Genomic DNA, 23,312 nt, shown 5'->3' on the forward strand with positions numbered 1-23,312 from the left:
TTCAAAACCCAGAAAAATGTTTGCAGCTAAAACCACTTTTTATTCCTGTTATCCACAATGCCCAACATTTATGTTTCATACATTTTGCTTTATTTCATTCTTCTTCTTTGTATTCAGTGATATTTCTCATTAATCTAACCTTGAGAGGCACTAGCCATCAACTTCTCTCCTCTGAATTTTTATTTGAAAACTTTTTTGAAAATTGAAAAATTGTTTAAATATCCTTTCAATTATCAATGTATCTTTACGAATTTAAAGCCTTCCATTGCTCTGAACTTCCCCAGTAACACGCAGAAATCATGTAATCTATTTTGCATAATCTATATAGCCAATCATTCAAATTTATACATCTTAACAATTTACATCCTATTATGAAACTTGGAATATTTCTTCTGTCTCAAGATGAGGCTTAACAAAGCTCACTAATTTTCCCGTCTCATGTCATTTACACCCACAAATGGATATCTGCCTTCATTCTTTTTCAAACAAGCAAAAATGTATTTCATTTAAACAAGTAAGCCTATGCTAACAGTGAAACTTAATATCTAGGCTCTTATATCATGCTTTTCACCCACAGAGTTTAAATATTTTATAAAGGAATACATGAAATTATCCCCAATTTACAGATGAGTAAGTTAAGAGCCACAGAAAGTTGAAGTGATCTGCGCAAGATCACACAGCAACTCAGTACCAACACAGCTCATATTTTCCATCCACTGGACCTTGCTCCCTCCCTTGAAGTGAAAATATTAAACAAGGTTTAATTCAAGACTTACAAAAGTGACTAGTGATTTTAGGTGCTCCACTTTTGGGGTGTCCTAGTTGAGACACAGTAAAGGGCCCCGTTTTTCAGGTGCCATTTCTCAAAGATGTACTCATATTAGCACACCCTGACTCAAAAGTAGATCAGAACAAATGAGCCATGTCTTTCTGTAGTGTCCTGGCTTTTGGTCTTTCCAAAATAAGTGGCTATGTTATGGAGACAGTGTGGCCTAGTGGCTAGAGCACTGGATGGGACTTGGGAGACATGGGTTCTATTCTCAGCTCTGCCACTACTGGGTGACATTTGGGCAAGCCATTCAAGTTTTCCTTGGTGCCTTGGTTTCTCCATATGTAAAATGAGAACAATGACACATACTGTGTAAAGAGTTTTGAAATCTACTGATGAAATGTGATAAATAAGAGTTAGTATCTAATGGCATAATAAAACTCAAGTGTGATGGGAAAACGTTTTCAAAAACTAAAAGGAAGAAGCAGTTTAACCTTGTATTCAATCTGAGGAGCTAAAATGAACACAATATTACATACCTTGTGCAAGCATGTTAAACTCCAAAAACAGTGCTATGTGATAAAGCTCCATAGCTTCTTCAGCCCTAGTCATGTTTAGTTTTCCTGCTACAAGAGCCTGAACTTCACTTAGACTCCCCACTGAGGGGCTGCAGTGCAAAACTGAGAGGTCCACCACATCTGTATACATACAGTTTAAAATGACCTTGGCATATTTTTTTGGTATGATAGATTCATCCAGTATAATTCTAGTTGGAGTCCGCAGGGTTCGGTCTGTGATTTCTTCACCAGTTCGTATCCTCCTTTGCAGTAGGTGTCGAAAAAATGGTGACCGTGATGAAATAATAGCTTTGTGAGCTCTGAGCTCTTCATCTAAACAGTTTGGACTTCCACCAAATGATTCTACCAGTTCAGAGTTGGATGAAAAACTAAGAACCACATCATAGTAACACATATAATCAAACAGCCCACGCATATCAACATCTAAGGAATTTGGTGTTCCAAATTCTTCACTAAGCTGCACAAGGATATCAACATTTTGGAATCTCGAATCCTCCATTCCAAACTCTCCTGTATAAAGGTAGTGTAACAAAGCAGAAAACATAGGCATGTCTATGCCAGCTGTGTTGATATCCATTATTATCTCTGCTCCATATTCTGGTGAGGAAGAAAGCAGTGTCTTAAAAAATGGACACCTTGCTGCTAATATCGCACGATGCACAGGGAAGCAAGTTTCTTGAAATATTAAGTCTACATCAGTACAGTATTTGTACTCATACAAATCAGCCATGTCTTTCTGTAGTGTCCTGGCATCTGGTCTTGCCAAACTCGCTTGTAGAGAAAGTTCCTTTAAGGCTGAAGTTCCCTCATACTCTTCTACTAATGCATTGACATCTCTAACATCCCAGCCTGAGAGGAGCTCTCGCATCTGCTTGGCATGATCAGCAGACCGGCTAGATTTCCGACGCTTAATAAATTTCTTTTTGAGGGTGGCAAGGCCAGAGCTTTTCTTTTTCTTGTCTTGAGGTTTCTCATGGCCATGGTCAAGGCTATACAGTTTTGATTCACAGCCATAACCTTGATGAGAGTAGGATGATGTTCCTGAAGATGAAAGGAAAATTTAATGGGATTAAAAACATTTGAAGAAAAAATTTAATGCTGAACCACTGGTATCTTTGGTTAGATAAAGATTAGCAAATGTCATCACAATTTACATAATCTTCCCTTCTCTTTACATCAAGTTCTTTAAATAGGCACTAGTCAGATTTGCAAATGAATCACTGTAGGTTCATTTATTCATCTCAGAGCAATAGCCTGTAGCACAGTTTTGCTAACCAGAGGCAAAAGAGTAATAAAATGATCCACTTTTCCAGAGTAGATAATAAATTTGTATTATTTAATTCTAAAGTTCACAAATACAATATGGTTTCCTGACCCCACCCTAACGCACTACATTGTGAGAATCCATTTTAATTTAAAACAGATGTTTTGACTGCATTTCCAAACTGTATCTACTGAAAAAGGCATGACCAAACTATGCTTTTTGCAGATTTTTATTTCATTTAACAAATTTTTAAAATTTTGTTGCAACCCATGTGTTGGCCTCATTTTACTTATAAACTCCAATCTCTGAATACACTATTGCAAACATGGCAAAAAACACACCAACGAAAGTCTTATTTTTTCCAGTTGCCATATGACAGGTGGGAAAAAGATTTCACCTAAACCAAACGAACCTTACATGGGGAAATACATTTGTCTACTTTAGAAAGGCAGCAGATATAATCTAGCAATTACAAAAAAAATTCCAAAATGGTTACGGTAACTATGCTCATTTAGAATAGTATTTTCAAATATAATTTTTAATAAAGTATTTTACATGTCTATTGATATTACACAGTGTGGGTCTATCTTTTTCAGTCTGCAGATTCACTACACCACCTCTATTCTCAACTAACTCTAAGCCTCTGTGCCCTATATAAACTAAAAGTTTTATTATAGACTTTATAACATACATACTTTATTGTACATTTCTCTAAGAGATCTTTATTATTTTAAGTAGGATTGAGTGATACTCATGTTACAACATTACCATGAAATTAGCCTGTGAAAACACAGTGTTACTTATATAGCTAATATTGTAGCATTTCACATTAAGCCACGTGAACTGTGAAAAGCACAAACTCAGCTGAAACCACTTTTTAGAACCTGGTGGACTATGGGAACAAATAATTTTTCTGTAAATTGTTGTGACTCACTGTCACCAATGCAAATGGCTATGTAATTCTACCGGTTTACCTGTTATGCAAAAGCAGTTAAAAACTCGCCCTCCATTTTATGGGATTTGCTTTACTGGTTCTGCAACACTTTGTGGATGAAGGAAGTGTCTCTCCCACTGTACCCAGCTTCATTTAAATTCTACCAGACCAGGGAATGCATCCAGTTTACAGTATGAGTAACCCGTAAAATTATCTAAAGATTATTTAAATGAAAGGCTAAGGACAACAAATGATTGCAAGCCAAAATATCCTACTTCAAAATTCCAAAAACAAACATCCTTTCTCCCTATGTTTTATTGTTCACTGATCTCCCCATTGCAACATCTTTATTTGTTTCAGAGTAACAGCCGTGTTAGTCTGTATTCGCAAAAAGAAAAGGAGTACTTGTGGCACCTTAGAGACTAACCAATTTATTTGAGCATGAGCTTTCGTGAGCTACAGCTCACTTCATCAGATGAAGTGAGCTGTAGCTCACGAAAGCTCATGCTCAAATAAATTGGTTAGTCTCTAAGGTGCCACAAGTACTCCTTATCTTTATTTGTGCGATCTTTATATTAGATAGAAAGCTTGGAGCAGGATTCTGCTCTTATTTTCTATCAATGAAGTGCCACCCACACTTGCGGCACTATGTAAATTATAATTCCGTAAAATACACTATGTTAAAGTGCATTTTCCAAAAAAGGGACATGCAAAATGTCAAAAGACTTGCAGAAAAATTAAAAGTACTTAAGTCGCATTTGATAGTTCTGTGATCCCCAGGCTCCAAAATAATATAAGATTACAAAAAGCACCTAAAATAAAGTAAAAAAAAAAATGCAGACCAGGACTGCAGAACTCTCATCCCCTCTTCTCTTTCACTTGCACCTGAATCACCACTGGAAATCAAAACATGGTTCAAGTTAGCATGTACTAGATACCATGTACAAGGTATAGACCCTAACTGTAATTAACATTACAGTATTACCCACAATAATGTATTCGCCTATCTATTCTGAGAGACTAATAGTACACTATTATTTTAATAACTGTATGTCACCCAGGTTTGAGCCAGAGGGAAAAAATGAGAAAGCCTGAAGATATAGATGGGTCATTGTTGTAATCTAGCAGCATTTAGCAGCTCAGCATCTCTCTGCAAAACACTATTTTCAATTAATGTCTCCGTATGCTGATTTGATTTTCTTCTTAGTGCAACAGTGGGAAAAGAAAATTAAAGAATTTATTTTTCCCCTGTGAGACACTGAGTTGTTAAGTGCTGTGAATTTTAAGATGACAATAGCTTCATGCTCCTCACTTTATACTGGTCTTTGAGCAGAAAAACATTTCAAAAAACAGATAACTGCCCTAAGAAACTGATTGGCCAACTGACACTGAATAATAATAGGATTTATCCAGTCCTCCGCATGCCTATACTTTTTCAGAATGGAACTGTAGAACTATATTTAAAAATAAAACCTTAAACAGGCATCTCACCACGGTAAATGGTATGAAAGCCTTATTCTGAGTTTTGTAAGCAAAGCAGTAACAAAGATGAATATGTTATGTTTAAATCTTTAGTGGAACAAACATTCTCACAGCAGCAAAAAAAAGGGTGTACCTTCTATTTTATGTACTCTCTCTTTATGAGCTGCAAGTGACTTTAGTGTTCTTGGAAGAAAGTGACTAGCAACACAAGGCAGGCACCATGAAAATACTCCAACTGCTTCGCCAATCAGTTTTCTCAATTTGTAGCTATCTGACTATATCTATACTAGGACGGTGGTATCAAGTTTTAATGGGGAATAAATAGAGTCTAAGATAACATGATTTGAACCTAGATCCCCAGAAGTAAAAAGCTAGTGTACACAAAACCACTTTATGACCTTGTTCTCATATATCCAGTTCTATTTTTAGAAAGTAAATAAATCTCATGAATAGAAAACAAGTTCCATACACAATCACCGTCTAGAAAAGTGATGATTTCTAAGAATAAATACTAGTTATTCGATCAACTGCTGAAACGCTCAGTAACAGTCTTAGTCTGTTTGAGCAAAATATCCGTTTTCCTCTGTCATGGAACCAAAAGAACAAAGAAATAAGAATCAAGACGACAAAAAGGCAAGGAGACAAGAGGGGGGGGAAAAAAAGGTAGGGAAAGATATTAGGGGAAAGGCCCTGATAATCCTTATTTATCCTTCTTGTATAGCATATATAATCATGGTATTGTAGGGTTTTAGGCTGGGATTTTCAAAGCAGCCATAAGAGGACTGGGTGCTTAACTTCCATTGATTTTTACTGAGATTTGATGCCCTATTTCCCTAGGCTTCTTTGAAAATCTCAACCTCAATTCTCACTGGATAAATTGTGCGTCGCTGAAATTTAGAGGTGACAACAAACGTTGGTATCTATCTTAGGGTTTTATATTGCAGCCCATCACTGCATCTTCCACATATAATTAATAGCAATAGCGAAGTTCCTAGTTAACTCTATGGAGTCTCTGGCATGTCTCCTTTTCAGGGTAAAACTGCTTGGGGTATGATCTGGTTGGCTTGTTGACTGATTTCAGGGTCAGCTGTTTGGGGGGAGGGTTGCAGCATTTAGGTAGATAGAGATATCAATCTTGTGAGTGTCATTCTTTCAATGGTGGAAAGACTTTAGCTTGGGATTGTAAAGGAAGATAGCTCAATTTGTTTACCACTGCTAGTTAATCAGAAATTAAAGGGATATAAGTGGAACACTTAAATTTTTAAAGCCTTGCAGGAAGTAATGTCCCATACTCTGTAGGCACTCAGGTGATACTACAACAGTTTTCTTGGTATCCTAAGGTGAGAACACACACAAAATGGAGAGTCTACTTTGGAGATAAGCAATATGTAATGAAGATTGCATCTACTCAGATTTTCAGTAACTTCTGGTGGATTAAAAGATACATATTCAAAAAGTATTCGCAGATAGCAGATGCTTCTCTGCTTAGGACATATCTGCACTTTCAGTGATGATTAAATATAGAACAGGAGTACCTGTGGCACCTTAGAGACTAACAAATTTATTAGAGCATAAGCTTTCGTGGGCTACAGCCCACTTAATCGGATGCAGAGAATGGATCATAGATTAAGAAGATTATATATGCCCACGAAAGCTTATGCTCTAATAAATCTGTTAGTCTCTAAGGTGCCACAGGTACTCCTGTTCTTTTTGCGGATACAGACTAACAGCTGCTACTCTGAAACCTGATTAAATATAGGAATAACATTGCATCATGATCATTGGTTAACTATTGATTCCACATCACAAGTCAAAGCACTCAAAAAAAGGAGTTTTACATCTTACATAACTATGTGCTTACATTACAATTTAGGATTTTAAATCTCAACAAGGGGTAATCCAAGAAAATAAGTGGTAGCATAAGAACATTTATGCTATATACCATTACAAGAACAATCTTTAGGCTGCCAGATTTCTGAATAAGTTTTTTTTTTAAAAGATGCCATCAGTGAAACCACTCAGCGTTTTAATTTTTTGTACTATGGTTGTGTTTAGGGGTTCCCATTGTGAAACACACATACACCTCCAAAGATCTTTGGTTTCAGAGCTCCTAAAACACACAAATTTCTGTTTAAGTGATTTTAGTGCTGCTGGAAATTAAAGGCCTCTGTTTATCAAAAGAAAAATGCAGTAGGGACAGGAGGATGAAGTTTCCCAGGTTGTGCCCGAACCATATACTGGAGTGATCATCTCTATGGGGGAGAAAGTGATTCAATCTCTGTGTAGACAGTGTCAACAACACAGGAAAGAGGACATGGGGGGAGTGGGAGGAAGAGGAGAAAGAGAGAGAGGGGAGGTAGGAATAAAAATAGAAACATTTTAATTCTATTAAAATATGATGCACAGAGCTTTCTGGAGCAAACAAAGTAGAAAAATGGTACATGTACTGTTTAACAGGTACCATCTGTCCCTTATAAGCAAGGACAGTTGTCATGTATGGTTGAGATCGTCCAGAGAGCCAACTGTGATGGTGGTTTTTAATCACACAGACATCTGTCCATTAGGAACTGGAAACATCATCAACTCATTTTGCACATAGGCCAATTAGTTATTAAAAAGTACCAAATTTCACACACTACTGAGCTTGAGTGGATTCAAACAGGTGAAGATGATAAAAGGCTCTGCATCCCACTACCAATACTGCAAGCAATCCAATACAATACAGTAAACGTTATAAAAATGGCAGGAGAATTGAAAGTTACCTATGAATGTCTGTTGTGCCTGTGAATTTCCCCCTACCCTTGGGGAACACGAATGAGGGTAGTTAGATGCATTAGCACCCATTTTCTTTAGTCACTCAGGCATGCCGCCTGCTGGCTCTTCAATGTATAATTCCACAATCCATTATAAACCTTCAATCCCCGATCCAGCAGACTATGTTCTTCCATTTCTAAAGAAAAAACAAAAACACAACAATAAATTATTTAGTTTTGTTCATTGTTCTCAGTAGTTACTCTAAAATATATTAAATTAAAAAAGTTGATTTATGTTCCTAATCGGACATCCTCAAGTACAATTTTCAAGACAAAAAGAACTTTTAAAAGTGATCATCCCATGGATGAAGATCAAAGAATATTTTTCTTCCAAATTATTCATATTAATTATGCAGTTGCATGTTAAAATCGCCAAGTAACAGGATAGTTGTATCATGAACTTTTAGCTCGCAAGTTTACAATTATGGGCTTGCCTATACTATACTGATAATTAAAGCAGCAAAGCTTTAAAGTTAAAATGACAAGAATTCCCTTTAAATGTAGGTACAGCTGTCACTGTATGAAATTGATTAAACCAGGTACAGCTTCTTCTGGTTGGGAAAGCAGAATAAACTATCCTAGTAGAATGCAACTTTATACCATTATAACTGCATCCACACCAGAACTTAAAACCAGTATAATTATAAGTGTAAACTCCTAGCTTACAGTAATAATTTTCTAGTGTAGACCACCCCTAAAATTTAGATAAATTTGTTAAAAGCAAACCAAGTCTTCACAAAAAATAAATTCCTTATAGAAAGTATAAGGTGTACTTTAATGTCAAAAGGTAGTTAACCATGTACAAGTAAATATTGTGAGGCACAAGGTAAACCAGGGAACTCAGCACCGAAGACATACAGCACAACGATTCATGTTGTATGTACGGACCTTAGACCAGAAGTCCCTAATGCGGTGCCCACGGGCGCAATGGCACTCATTGGGACAGTTGTGTGTGCCCACAGGACGCCGAAATGCATCGTGGAGCGAGGCCACTGGAGAACCACCCGCCGAAATGCCGCCGAGAAGCGTTGCCATTTCTCGGCGACAACGCTTCTTTCTCCTGCCACTTCTCGGCAGCATTTCGGCAGAGGGTGTCTGGCGCCCACCTCAGTCTTCTGGGAATAGGAATGTGCTATTCCCACAGAAAGGTTGGGGACCACTGCCTTAGACCTTAGTCCATCCCGTGCTTTGCTGCACATTGGGCTACCCACATTTGCCATCTTTGCCTGTCAACTGCCCTTCTCTTCAAATCTTCCCATTTCATGTTGAGGTGCTTGATGTCATTCAGAACTGTTAGTTTCCATGTTATTCGCGATCTTCCTCTCTTTTTTCTTGCCTTTTCTGGCTTCCATTCAAGGGGTGGCATTTGGTAAGCATTCTTTTTCCATTCTCAGCACGTCCCAGCCACTGATGTCTTCTTTTGTAGATTACTTGTGAGAGAGTGCCTTGTCCAGTAATTCTTCTGACTTCTTCATTCCTCTTCCTCTAGATGTTATTCCCAATATTCTTCTCAGACATTTGTGATGAAATGCATCCAGCTTTTGCATATCTTTCTTGGTAAGTTGCCATGTCTCACTGCTATATGATGTGATGGCGATAACTGCTTTGTACACATTCAGTTTTGTCTTGTGGGAGATGTTTTTGAGTTGCCAGATGTTTGAGTGGTATAGAGAAAGTAAATAAGAAAGCGTTATTTACTCCTTCTCATAATACAAAGAACAAGGGGCCACCACATGAAATTAATAGGTAGCAGGTTTAAAACAAACACAAGAAAGTATTTTTTCATGCAACACACTGTCAACCTCTGGAACTTCTTTCCAGAGGGTGTTGTGAAGGCCAATACTATAATGGGGTTCAAAAGGGAGCTAGATAGATTCATGGAAGATAGCCATTGATGGACCTATTAGCCAGGATGGGCAGGAACAGTGTCCCTAACCTCTGTTTGCCAGAATCTGGGATTGGGTGACAGGTTATCATCAAGTGATCCATGCCCTATCTGTTCATTCCCTTTGGGGCACCTGCCATTGGCCACTGTCAGAGAACAGGATACTGGGCTTGATGGACCTTTGGTCTGACCAGTATGGCCATTCTTATGTTCTTCCAAATGCAGCGTCTGCCTTCCCAATTCTTCTTATTTCCTTAGAACTTTTATCATCTTGGCTGATGGTATTTCCAGGGTATGTAAAATTGTTCATCTTCTCCAGTTTCTCTTCTTCAATTTTGATTTCTGTCCCTATAATTCCCTTTAACATGACTTTACATTTCTTTGCATTGTATCTTCTCCATTACTTTTACTTTGTTTGTACATTTTTGTAGTCTGTTGGCAACTTCACTGATAAGAGCAATGTCGTCAGCAAAATCTAGATCAAATAGCCTTTAACTGTTCCATTTTAGGATGTATGTATCACTGTTGCATTGTTTTATTCCATAGTCAATGACTAGCATAAACAAAAATGGAGACAGGACACAGCCCTGCCTTATACCTGTCTTGATACTGAATGGCTTACTCAAACCATTTTCCATTTTAATGCAGCATTTTGAGTTGGCGTAGAATGCCTTCATAATGTTAACTAATTTTGCTGGAATTCCATATTGTTCCACAATTTTCCACATATTTTTCCTCTGTTTACACTATTGAATACCTTTTGAAAGTCCACAAAATTGATGGCAAGACTGCCTTGGAATTAAATTGTGTTCTCAATAATCCATCTCAGGGTGAAAACAGTGCCTGTGCACAATCTCCCTTGTCTAAAACCAGATTTTTGTTCATGTAGAGTGGTATCCATCTTTCCTTTCATTCTGTTCAGGAGGACTGCTGGTAATACTTTTCCTGTGACTTTTCCTTACTCCCCTCCAATTTGAACAATTGTTTAGATCACCTTTCCTTGATAACTTGATGATGATACCAAAGGTCCATTTTTCCGGCACTTATTCCTCCATCCATATTTTGTTGCATAGCAAATAGATGATTGATTCCACGTCTTTGCCTCCATATTTAAGCATTTCAGGATGAATGCCATCCAAACCAGGTGCCTTGTTGTTTTTCAGCTTCTGCAGTGCTTTTTTCAACACTTCTTTGATTTTTACCTCAGATACATCTATATCTAGGTCCAATGGTTTATCATGGTTACATTCTAGTCTTGTAATTGGTTCTGGTTGGTTTAGCACTTCTTTGAAGTGTTCCACCAATCTATTTTCTTGTTCCTCCTGTGTTTTCAAAATTTCTCCTTGCTTCCCTTTCACTGGGACACTTCTGAATTTTGATCCATATCCTGTTAACTGTTTCAGGATTGTGTAGACTGTTCTTGTACTGTTTCTTTCCCCTGCTTCTTCAGCTTCACTAGCCTTACTTTCTATCCAATTTCGCTTATCTTTTTGCATTGTTTCTTTACTGCTTTGTCTATGCGTCTATGTACAGGCACAAGCTTATTTACATTCTCCTCTTCTCAAGAAGATCTGTTTAGATTTGTTTTCAATTTGCAGTGTTAACATTTTATCACCATAGGGAACAGCCTAATTGTCAACTGAATATCAGCAGCTTAAGGTGCACATCCTCCGCCGCAATGAAAACACAGATGCATGGGATGGAGGGGATTATGTACTTATAATGTCTAAGCTGAAATATGTCTACAAAATTCCTTATTATAATAGCCCATGAACCCCAATAAAGTTTAGGGACCCATTGTGCTAGACACTGTATAGAGAGAAAACAAACAGTCCCCTGCCCTAGAGAGCTTACAGTCTAAGGGTTTAATCTTCATACAAAACTTGTACCATTTTAACTATACCAGTATAAAGGTTCAAGTAGTACAAACCCTCTCCCCCCCCATAATTAACTTTTGTTCTGTTGTTCAACCAACATTAACAAGTTGCATTTAAATGTACAAAGTCAGATAACTGTATTTAATTCTAACACTGGCAAACAGTTCACATTTTATTCCTTTAATCATAGAAGACATGACTTTGAGGGTAGTGACTTTTGTGGTGGGGAAGGGGAGGTGGAGGATATTCTTTCTAGTTAGAAGGCTTTGGACTTGGGCTAGTAAGTAAGTTTTTCAATCTCTGTACTTAAGCAACAGGAAAAAAACTGTCTCAAACAGCACAGGGGCTCAGAAAAACCTGTCAAACAGAAGATGACAGAATGAATTTTTTTTCTGCCAACTCAAAAATTTGGTTCAATTATAAATAGATTTAGTTTCTATAAAGAAGATACTCTTGTTTTCTTGAGCTCTCTATTCAACAACTTTAGTGTCTTGCAGGATACATAACTAAAGAGCAAAGGTTACAAGGTACTCTTGTTTCTGTTCTTAAATATCATGAAGTGACTGTAAAGCTGTCACAGCTACTGACAATTATAAAGTCATTTAATTTCTATTCCCTCAGCCCTATTTTCCCTGTGTGTTAGTTGTACTTGGGGATTGATCCTCAAAAGTGCCGAGTACACTCAAGACACAGTGAGTCAATGGAAGCTGAGGATGCTCAGGACACTTGCAGAAGGCACTAAGCACCTCACAGTAACCAGTCCTTAAACTGCAATTGACTGAAATCTCTTGGTATAAGTTTCTTGGGCACCCAAAGTCCCCACTGAAGTCAACGAAATATCTGGATGAGCAAGATGTGCAAGTGGCCCATAAGTCTACACGATATAATAGAATTCACAAATATTTAAAGCTGCTCAAGTGTTGCATACATTCAGTAAAAATTAGTTGCTAAAACTTCCCAAATTACATTAGATGAATAAGCGAATTTCAGCCAGAGACGGATTACAAAAATATTAGATGCTATATATTCTAACTACTATTAATAATCAAAGTGAATCCTTTCAACAAATCTAGAATATCTAATGTGAAAAAGTCACCCAAGACGATGTAGGCTGTGTCAAAACGGTCACTCCACAATAAATAAAATTCCATTTATATACGTGGGATTTCAGCGTGGGAGGAATTTAGTGAAACATTCAGTAAAATATGCTTTGCACAACCTTACCAAAACCTCATGCTTGAAAGTCTGCTGTTTTATCTCCTTTTTAGCAGTCTCTTTGTTCTTCTTGAAGTTGCTTTCTGGTGTTGCATGGCCATTTCTATGGAAACCATAGGAGTTTCACCAGCCACCATGCAAATAGCACAGAGATGTATGTGGAAAGGGATGCATATTTGTAATGTTTATATTGAAAGAATTCTTTAGCCAAGATATAGATGTATGAAGGAAAGTGTAATTAGAATATATTTAAATTATATACATATATTTAATTATATCTTATAGATCAAAGTTAAAGTTATCGAATGTTCATGTCAGTACGGGTCATTAACTACATATATGAATTGTAAGTGTAATGGAATACTTCTGTAAATTTTAATTGATTGATATTTTCCTCCCCCTCATATTTTGAAAGCTTTTCTTCTATATATTTCTTCTGGAATTGGAGTTATTGGCAGAGAATTATGAAATGTCCTACTCTTAAAACTGAACAGGCTAGTAAATTACTTACACAAACATGATGTGCTTTTTATGTCTACAATTTAAATCAGTGGTTCCCAAACTGGGGTTCATGAACCCCTGGGGGTTTGCAAAATGTTACAGGGGGTTCTTGGGAAAAAACTCCCTAATGGTGGACAGCTGTCCCGAGGGACCCCAGGCAGTCCGGGGCCAGCAGCATGGAGCCCCTGGACTTCCAAGAGCTAAGCAGACCAAAGCAAGCATATCTATCACACTGAGGAGATTTAAACTTCAAGACTCCTTATAAGAAATGGAAAGGGAGGTGGATATTTTTTGCTGTTTTTAAAATTAAATAGGCAGCTAGTATTGTTTTTAAAATTATTACGAAGAACACATTTAAACTTTGTTGCAAAGTGTGTTGTTTGCCTGGACTGCTCAAGACCTGAATGCTTGTGTAGGAGGAACTCTTTTAGTTGGCTTCTTAAATACCTTCATGCTGTTTCACATCTGACACTCCTTGATGAACCATAGGAGCCTTGTCTTATAACTGGCTTATTCAAAGTGATACAAGCTACGAAAGTGAGGTCTTGGAAGAATGTTGCTGTTTTCATAATGTAATAAAAATACTGTAATGATAAACAATTAATAATAGTGTGTAATAAGCATGTAATAAAAACAAATTTTATATTTCCAAGATCACTGCTCTTGTCATTTATACTCAGGTAAAGGAGAAAATCCCTGGAAATATTCATTTTTAGGAGGGGGTTCACAAAACTTGACATTTTAGTGAAAGAGGTTCACAGGTTGTTAAAGTTTGGGAACCACTGATTTAAATGAACACATTTTACAGAGAGAGCAAAAAAGAGTTCACAGATTATAAGGCCAGATGAGACCATTGTGATCATATCGTCTGAGCTTCTGTTAAAATAAACAGATTGAGCTCCTTGAGTCTATCATGATAAGGCATGTTTTCCAAACTTTAATAATTTTTGTGGCTCTTCACTGAACCCTCTCTAATTGAAGAATATCCTTCTTGAATTGTGGTCACTAAAACTAGACATTCTATTCCAGTAGTGATTGCATCAGTGCCAAATACAGAGGTAATATAGCCTTCCCCTATTCCTACGCAATAGCGCTGTTTATAGCTCCAAGGATCACATTAGCCTTTTGGCCACAGTAAGAACTCATGTTCAGAGTTAGGAATACCAATTGCATAAATTACACATTTGTTTCTTATTGCTTTTATCCAGGCTAGGGATACTATAGTGTTTGGTCACCCAACCATTCCTTGGACTTAATATCAAGTAACAAACTTAAAGTTAAAACATGAAAATGGAATCTTAGACAACCAAGAAATATCACAGCGCTGTGATTATACCATAAAAACAACTGTACACAGTGTAGTTGTAGACGTGTTGGTCCGAGGATATTAGTGACAATGTGAATGAGGTAACATTTGAAAGGCAAGGTCCAACCATAAGTATGTCAAATATTTACAAAAAAAGAACTTTACAGACTGTGCAACAAAACCAACTGAAGGAGATTTTGGAAAGGCCCAGTCAACTACAGGCTGACACTACTGTTAATCTCAAAGAAATCTGGCTTGATGTAGTTAAAGCATTTGAACACAATAGTAAAAAAACCTAGAGAAACTACGGAACCTTTCAATTACCTAGCCTGACCACAAATATGAAGGTCCTAAGTTTAGGCCAAAAGAGGAAGAAACATAGCTGATGGAAAGTAATCTTGACTTTATCCTTTTCATTTAGCATTAAAAACCTGATAGTCTAAATCTATAGCTCCAAATCTGTGCTTGCAAAGGAGGCTGTTTCACAGTTCTTTGCATCAAAACAGTGAGCAAAAATCACAGTAGAAAGGACAGTTAAATTTACATTTCTGACCACTTTTAAGAAACCGGCACATTCAAATTAGCTTGGTCAAAACTTCATACTAGGCATAAAAGCGTATCAGAGGTTACTAAGGAGCAAGTACAAAGAGTAGGCCTAATTCGTCAGTTGTACTAGGAAAGACTATTCATGTGGCTTTCTTGAAGAATTACAAGCTTCAGACAATGTGCTCCTTTATGAAGTTAGGATAAAAAAACCCTTTTCCCTGTAAAAAAGTGGGTTTTTTACAAATTGGAGAAAACAAAAAAAACCAAAACAAAAACAAACCACAGTAACCCTGGTCCTTCATTCTAAGGCCTTCACAACAAGGCTTAAGCAAGAAGGAAACATCAGCAAAGCTCTCTGGTGCCATAATGAGAACCACAACCAAGCTTTCTTCTTCCACAATGACACATGTGTAGCCTTGGGGGTGCATTACACGAGAGAAAGAAAATAGAAGAGGGTATATTTACAAAATCAGTCAACTTTTCAAGGCCATTCACAATAGGCAAAGTTGGAATTTGACACCCAAGGCCAAGACCAGATCAGTGCAGCTCAAAGTGATACTCTGTGCACACATCCTGTCCTAGCAGCAATCAAAAAAATTTCATCAACAGGAAATGCTAAATCCAAGGATTCCACTCCCCACACCCCAAAAGAGCAACATTTATATAAATGGCCAGACAGAAGAACAAAACCAACAAAAAAATGTTGTGCTATACAGCAGACTAATACAATAGCAGTACTAAGTCCCTATATACTGTACCAAGCTACTCTCAAGCAACCATGTTTTAATATACTGACAAATTGAATCTCAATCTTATCACCACATACGTCCTTCCAACGCATTACACATGTGCTCTAAACTTAAAATCAACCTACTTGCATTGATCAGATTTACATGCAAGACTTTAATAATTCATATCTCATTCAAGAAGCTGATGAACATGAAGCATTTTTTGGTCTAGCAAATTCAACAACAAGCCACCATTTTTACCTTCTAGGACTTCTGTTCAAATTACACACATGACTGCATGTCTTCTGCAATGACTTTCCATTTTCGGAAAGTTGCTTAATTTTATCTGACTCAAAGACAAAATGTCTTTACATCTGTGCTATGCAACAGCATTAAATATACCCAGCCCCCCACCCCCAAAAACCACCCATGCAAATATCACTGAACAGTACCAAGTCTAACTGCACACCTTTACAAAGAATACAAAAAATGAGGAAAATCCCCCTAATTTAAACTGATCTCCGGCATTTGCAATGTCTTCTGACATAATATGCTACCGTGGCATATTTTTGAGAAATCTGAAATTTAAAAAAAAAAAACATTCTGGGCAAATCAAAGGGAAGTATTCTATTTCTGTTTTTTTAAGTACACAAAATAAAATAAATAAATCCTCTTTTTGATATAATTAATATGCCGCAGGGTCATTAGCAAAGTAAAGATGGACAATATAATTGTCATGGAATATTTCAGGATGTTAAAAACAAAGTTGAAAACATTTTATGTGCTTTTAAATTTCCTGTATATTTATAAAATATACTGCTGGTTTTAATGCATATCTCTGCATGCTATATAACCATAAATCTTTTTTACTGTATGACTTTTCCAGGAAGAATCAGTTAAAGCTTAAACCAAACTAGGAAATTGCTTGGACAGCGTTCCCCTCCCGCCCCCTTGAAAAAAAACCAAACGGCTATACGATAAGTCTTCATTCTAGTTGAGTCAAATATCTGAGAATTCGGTTTATATTTTCCACAGCACATAATTAGCTTCAGCCATTTTGTTTGACAACTGCTATAATTAGTTTTCAAATATGCAGTTCAACTAGAAACACTGCACAAGGCAAAAGCTGCTGCTACTATCAGCACAACATATATAGTCAAAGTGTCAAGAAAAAAATACCTTAAGACTCAAAAACTAATAGTTTAGTGGTAAAAAAACCTATTAGAGAAAAGGTTGGGGTTCTTGTACAGCATGTTTACAGTGCTAACCATTTAGTAAGCATCAGTAAGTTGATTAGCCAAGCCTAAATAATTTAAAAAAAATATAAATATATGGTATCTTCACTTCCAAAAAGCAGCAACTCTCTTATGCACTGAGGAAATCCATTCTTAAAAATATGTGAAGATTAATACTTCTTAAAGCCTTTCACAATTCGAATTTGAAAGAACCCTTAAGCGTAGATGTCCACTTTTGGTTTGTTCTCAGAGCTTAAACTAACAATATCACATAAAACAGAAGTGAACTGTAACAGTTGTCTTGGAATTGGCATGCAAAAAAGCACAAAAACAAAGGCTATTCAGAATTCTTATGTTCTGGGCCACCAAAATAGATTTGCTTTTATTTATAGCCATTTTTATGGGGCTTAACACTAATATCTAAACGTCTCACTATACCTCATAAAATAGGAAAGTATTACTCCCATTTTACAGATTGATCACAGAGGGAGTTAGCTATAACTTCCTAAAGTGAGTATGCAGTAGTGTTGTGGCCATGTTGGTCTCAGGATATTAAGAGAAACAAGGTGTATTTTATACCTCACCCATTCTGTCTCTCTAATTTTCCTAAAGTAATATAGCAGGGGTTCTAAAACTGGGGGTCGGGAGGGCCCACAGAGGGTCAGGAGGTTATTACATGGGGGGCACAAGCTATCAGCCTCCACCACAAACCCCGCTTCGCCTCCAGCATTTATAAAAGTGTTAAATATAAAAAGTGTTTTTAATTTATAAGAGGGGGTCACACTCAGAGGCTTGCTGTGTGAAAGGGGTCACCAGTACAAAAGTTTGAAAAGTAGAGGAAGTAATCAGCAGAGCCAGGAATAGAACTCAGACCTACTGATTACCAAATGTGAAACATAAGACCATCTTTCCTGCCTCAACATATAGTTTTATAGATTGTAGCAGGTTTGCCCAATAAAAGCTATTGTCATAGCTCTTATAACAAACTAGATGATCTATATTAACATGCTTGTCCGAGCATCCAGAGTTCCACAATTTGCTGCCAAAGTACAAAAAGGCAGCTGCTTTCCTTTCTTTCAGCCTCCATATATTTAGGATTTTCTCTCTGATAAAAGAAAAGGAGTACTTGTGGCACCTTAGAGACTAACCAATTTATTTGATCATAAGCTTTTGTGAGCTACAGCTCACTTCATCGGATGCATAAAGTGGAAAGTACAGTGAGGAGATTTTATATACACACAGACCATGAAAAAATACACATTGTAAGGAGAGTGATCACTTAAGATGAGCTATTACCAGCAGGAGAGTGGGGTGGGGGGAGAGAAAACCTTTTGAAGTGATAATCAAGGTGGGCCATTTCCAGGCATTAACAAGAATGTCTGAGGAATGGGGGGGGTGGGGGAGGGACGACACGGGGGACAGGCCCAACAAAGAAAATAACAGAACGCCACTAGCCGTCACCTTTAGCCCCCAACTAAAACCTCTCCAATGCATCATCAAGGATCTACAACCTATCCTGAAGGACGACCCAACACTCTCTCAGATCTTGGGAGACAGGCCAGTCCTTGCTTACAGACAGCCCCCCAAACTGAAGCAAATACTCGCCAGCAACCACACACCAGAACCACTAACCTAGGAACCTATCCTTGCAACAAAGCCCGTTGCCAACTGTGTCCACATATCTATTCAGGGGACACCATCATAGGGCTTAATCACATCAGCCACACTATCAGAGGCTCGTTCACCTGCACATCTACCAATGTGATATATGCCATCATGTGCCAGCAATGCCCCTCTGCCATGTACATTCTCTACGTAAAAGAATAAATGGACACAAATCAGATGTCAAGAATTATAACATTCATAAACCAGTCAGAGAACACTTCAATCTCTCTGGTCACTCGATTTCTGATCTCAAAGTGACTATCCTTCAACAAAAAAACTTTGAAAACAGACTCCAACGAGAGACTGCTGAATTGGAATTAATTTGCAAATTGGATACAATTAACTTAGGCTTGAATAGAGACTGGGAGTGGTAGAGTCATTATATTAAGTAAAACTATTTCCCCTTGTTTATTCCTCCACCCATCCCCCCCGCTGATCCTCAGACGTTCTTGTTAGCCAAACCCATCTGCAAGACTTCAGAGCTACACTTGACTCATACCCACATAGCTGCAGCCACATTGGTCCTGCAGTAGTCAAAGTTAACTGCTAGGATTTCTGTAGGCATATCCCACGATTCTTAGTGCCTGACTAACTTGAGCCACTCTGATTTATTTTGCAATATATTGTGGGAGAACTTGTCTGTCCTTCCCAAGCTTCTGTGTGGAAGTGTTCACAGCCTGCCACCATAGTAGCATAAAACACTTCTGGCTCAGCACACTCCTTACTTCTTTCCTTTCCATCCAGGCCAAGGCATGGTTCCCACATCAGGTGCATGAACTGTTTCCTACTTTTGGCAGCACTGTTGTTTCAGCAGGATGCAGTTACAGGTATGGGATATGGTGGAGGGCATTTCAACAGCTGTTTGCGACCTCCTAAGGCAACCACAGTTATTCATTAAAAGATCATGCAAGCTAGATGTTGATATGGCAGAGCAGAGACAGCTGACGCATACCATCTATCGTATGTGGACTGGCACTTCTAGTGTACAGCAACCTGTAGTTTGATTACATCAACATGCAGATCTGGGAAGATCAGCAATGCCTCCAGAACTTCCCCATGAGAAAGCACATCTTCATGGAGTTATGTAAGGATCTTGCCCTGACCTTTCAGTGCCAGATCATGCTAATAAGAGAAGCCATACCAATCCAGAAGTGGGTTGATACTGCCATCTGGAAGTTTGCTACCCTACATTGCACAGGTCCATGCCTAACCACTTTGGTGCTGGCAAGCTCACTCAGTGCTGCAGTGATGGAGCTTTGTGGGGCAGGTACTGCTGTGTTTTATCCATGGGTAGCGGACACAGTTAGTGTGCCTGAAACAACTGGCTTTGAGAGAATGAGGTTTCCAAACTGCACTGGAGCCACTGATGACATACCTCTACCCATTGTTTGCCCGGCACAAGCAGCATATGTCAACCAGCATGGACATTACTCAAATCGTCATGAAGGTCTTGGTCAACCATAAGAAGTCATTCACTTTGAGCAGGAACTGCATGTCCCTATGGGTGCTCCACTTCAGGAGCACATGTGCCTCTCAAGGCCTGAGTCTGCAATGGATACTGGTAGCAGTATCCATTCGGCCTATGCCTCTTGGTATCTGGCACAAGGACACCAACGTCTGTGAGAATAAGGGTGAGGGCTTCCATCAGGAATGGACTCAAGACACTGCCGGTTTACAAGTCCAATATAGGCAGTCAGAGATTGCACCAGTCATCACTGAGGCTGGGTTCAGGTAAGCAAAATAAATTAGGGATTCTTATGTGCCCGCATTGCCCACATCCTTGCATCACATGGTAACATGCCTCAAGAAGCATACTACTGCAGTGTGTGTACATGAACGCTTATGTGTAGATATATGTTTATTTGCTATTGTGTTTGTGCAAAGTAGATATCTCCTCATGTACTGACTGTAAATCAACAGACAGAGATGGTAAACTACAGGGCAGCCACTGGAAGAGTGCCCTGCCCAGGAATCTCACCAACCATCTCGGGTCACTGACATAAAAAAATTATATTATATATAAATCACCAGCCCGGCAGGAGTGAAGAAAAAAATTCAGGAAAGCAGTAAGAGAATGTTTACCCAAGAGACAGAAACTTGAGAACACCACATCCTCCTTCCCCTCCCACAGGCCTGGACAGCATCAGGAGACCAAGTACCACAATCACCAAGGACTTTTTCCACTTAGTACAACCACTGGGACTTAAAATACAGACTGTCTGGAGTTAATACTATTATTGGTATAACTGTGTAATAGTACACCAGTGTGTAGAAAGTTATAAGGCGAGGAGTCTATGTGGAAATATGCATTTATGCTTGCTAAGCCTATAATCCCATCTTTGATTCTCCCCCCATCCTCCAGTAATTAGTTCAAACATAGCTCAACTGAATCATTAGTTGCATGTTTAATATCCATTCCCCCCACACAGAGCTTGGAATCCATCTTAAATCACACATGTAGGGACGGAAAGGGGGATGGAGAAAGGGTGAACTGAAGCTAAGGCCACCCCATAGCTCTAGCCCCACTGCTGCTCCTGCAGCTGGGACTGACTGCTGCTGCTCCCGCCCCAAGGTAGCTGACCCAACTCCAGCCGCTGTTCTGGTGATCCCAGGGCTGGCCACCAGTCAGCTGTTCCAGTGGCCTCTGCTCCAGCAGCCCCAGGGCTACCAGCTGCTCCAGCCCTGCCTCAGAAGTAGTCATGGAGGTCCCAAAAAAAACCCCATGGAATCTGTGATCTCCATGACAGAATCATAGCCTTAGTCATAACCTGGGAAATATTCCCACTTAAGTTGCAATTTCCCCCCAAATAATGAAAATGGAAGCAGCCAGTTATTCAGCTGTAGCTCCATCTCTGCTGCTGCTTCCTGTGCAGTCCATTCCCCAGGCTCATCCCCAAATAATTGTCAGAATACAGATCCAGGATGTCCCCAAGACCATCAGACCACCTGGTCTGTTCCAGCTCTTCTGCACCCCCTGCTGTCCCTGATCTAAAAACAACACACACACACAAAAAAAAAAAAAAAAACCCAAGCCATTCTGGGTCAAAAGCCTATCATGCATAATGGTGGACTCAGTACTTGGGGCTATGGCGATCACTTGATTCGAACTCCTTATGTTAGGGGCAAGGAGACACTGAGTTGCCTGACTTGTTATTGGTGTCCTTTGCCGTGGGATAGGCAAGCTTGACATTTTTAATTCACTCCCGACACTGGATAGTTGGCTACTTGATCCGCCTCCTCTGGCAGCCTCTTGAAAAGGACAGTTTCGTGTGCATCTCAAAACTATATTATTTGCTGTACCTACACCAGAGGGCAACCAGAACCCTGACGTGATCCTCTAGCCAGCTAGCAGCACACTGGGATGGCATCTTCTCACATTATTCACCTGAGATGATCAGTGCAGAAATGGAGCAAGCCAGGAGGACTTAAACACTGACTGGGTATATATAAGCCAGCAGGTTGCTTCTAGTAGATCGGAGATGAATGGAAAGTTAGTAGGTAGAAGGGACAGAAAATACAGACTTAGAGGATTGGGCTATGGCATTGTGGACTGGCACTGAAGGACTATCAAAACCCAAGCTTCATAACCCAGGCTTCAGCTGCTTCCCCTCTGCAGTGTAAGTACATTTGAACCCAACTTACAACAAAACCTGTGGTTCTAACCTATACCCCTCACTGGGCAAGCAAACCTGGGTTCAAAGCACATATAAACCTGGGCTTAGGGGTTGTGTGTGTGGATGATGGGTGGTTGGTCTAAATCCCATATAAGAGCCTAGGTTAAGCCTACAATGAAGACATACCCTGACATAAATTTGGCTCCCCACGCATTCCTCTCCCCCCAACCCTCCGCAATTGCTCCCCTTAAACATACTTCCTGGGACATTTGTTGCCACTGGAGATTAAAAATGCAAAATCAACCCTTAAGTCCTTTTTTTTTTTTTTTTTTTTAAAAAGAGATTGTATTTCATTTCATTTATCAAGCTGGATATGGTACTGCGCTGTTGTCTTTGGGTAATGAAACTGGGCCAAGGATCTGAATTCAGATCTCCTGCTTCATGACTTGCTCTACAAATACTACTATGCAGAACCAAGGTAACTAGTATGATTAATTTAGAAAGCAGAACTTGCATAAAATTGCCTTCTGCATCCACATCCTAAAATGAATTATAGAAAATTTGTTACTCTACCCATATTTTAGATTTAATATAAAGTAGAATATTAAGGTGTGGGAAATTCTGGTACTAGAAAAATTAATCCATCAAGTGAGTTTTATTAGCAGGAAGAAAAAAAAAGGAAGATGACTACTTAGAAATCTAATGAACTTCTTGGAGTTTGCTGGAAGAGGTAAATGCCTGCCACAAAACCTGACAGTTTGAGAACTCTGTTTACTACAGAAGGAGAAGCCCCTATAAAAATAGTCAAAGTTAAACTTGATATTAAAATAAGGGAAATAGGAGGGAAAAGATTAATATTGCTTAGAGTTTTGATAGGACAACTAATGAACAGGTTATGCA

At 38.6% G+C, this 23,312-nt stretch overlaps 1 protein-coding gene across 4 annotated transcripts in view; it reads right to left on the minus strand.

Moving 5' to 3' along the window:
- BTBD7 (BTB domain containing 7) overlaps nucleotides 1-23,312 on the minus strand; it is a 114,834-nt gene that overhangs the window by 72,791 nt on the left and 18,731 nt on the right. For all 4 annotated transcript variants that reach the window (XR_013346423.1, XM_077819309.1, XM_077819308.1 and 1 more), the window contains exons 2-3: nucleotides 7,790-7,977; nucleotides 1,309-2,388 (exon numbers count right to left, since the gene is read on the minus strand). Coding sequence is in view for 3 of the 4 variants with exons in the window: in XM_077819309.1 (XP_077675435.1) it covers nucleotides 1,309-2,388; nucleotides 7,790-7,871 (1,162 nt within the window). In the remaining variant the exon portion in view is untranslated. The remainder of the gene's footprint in view (nucleotides 1-1,308; nucleotides 2,389-7,789; nucleotides 7,978-23,312) is intronic.

The sequence above is a fragment of the Eretmochelys imbricata genome, chromosome 6 (assembly GCF_965152235.1).
Source record: "Eretmochelys imbricata isolate rEreImb1 chromosome 6, rEreImb1.hap1, whole genome shotgun sequence".
NCBI lineage: Eukaryota > Metazoa > Chordata > Testudines > Cheloniidae > Eretmochelys > Eretmochelys imbricata.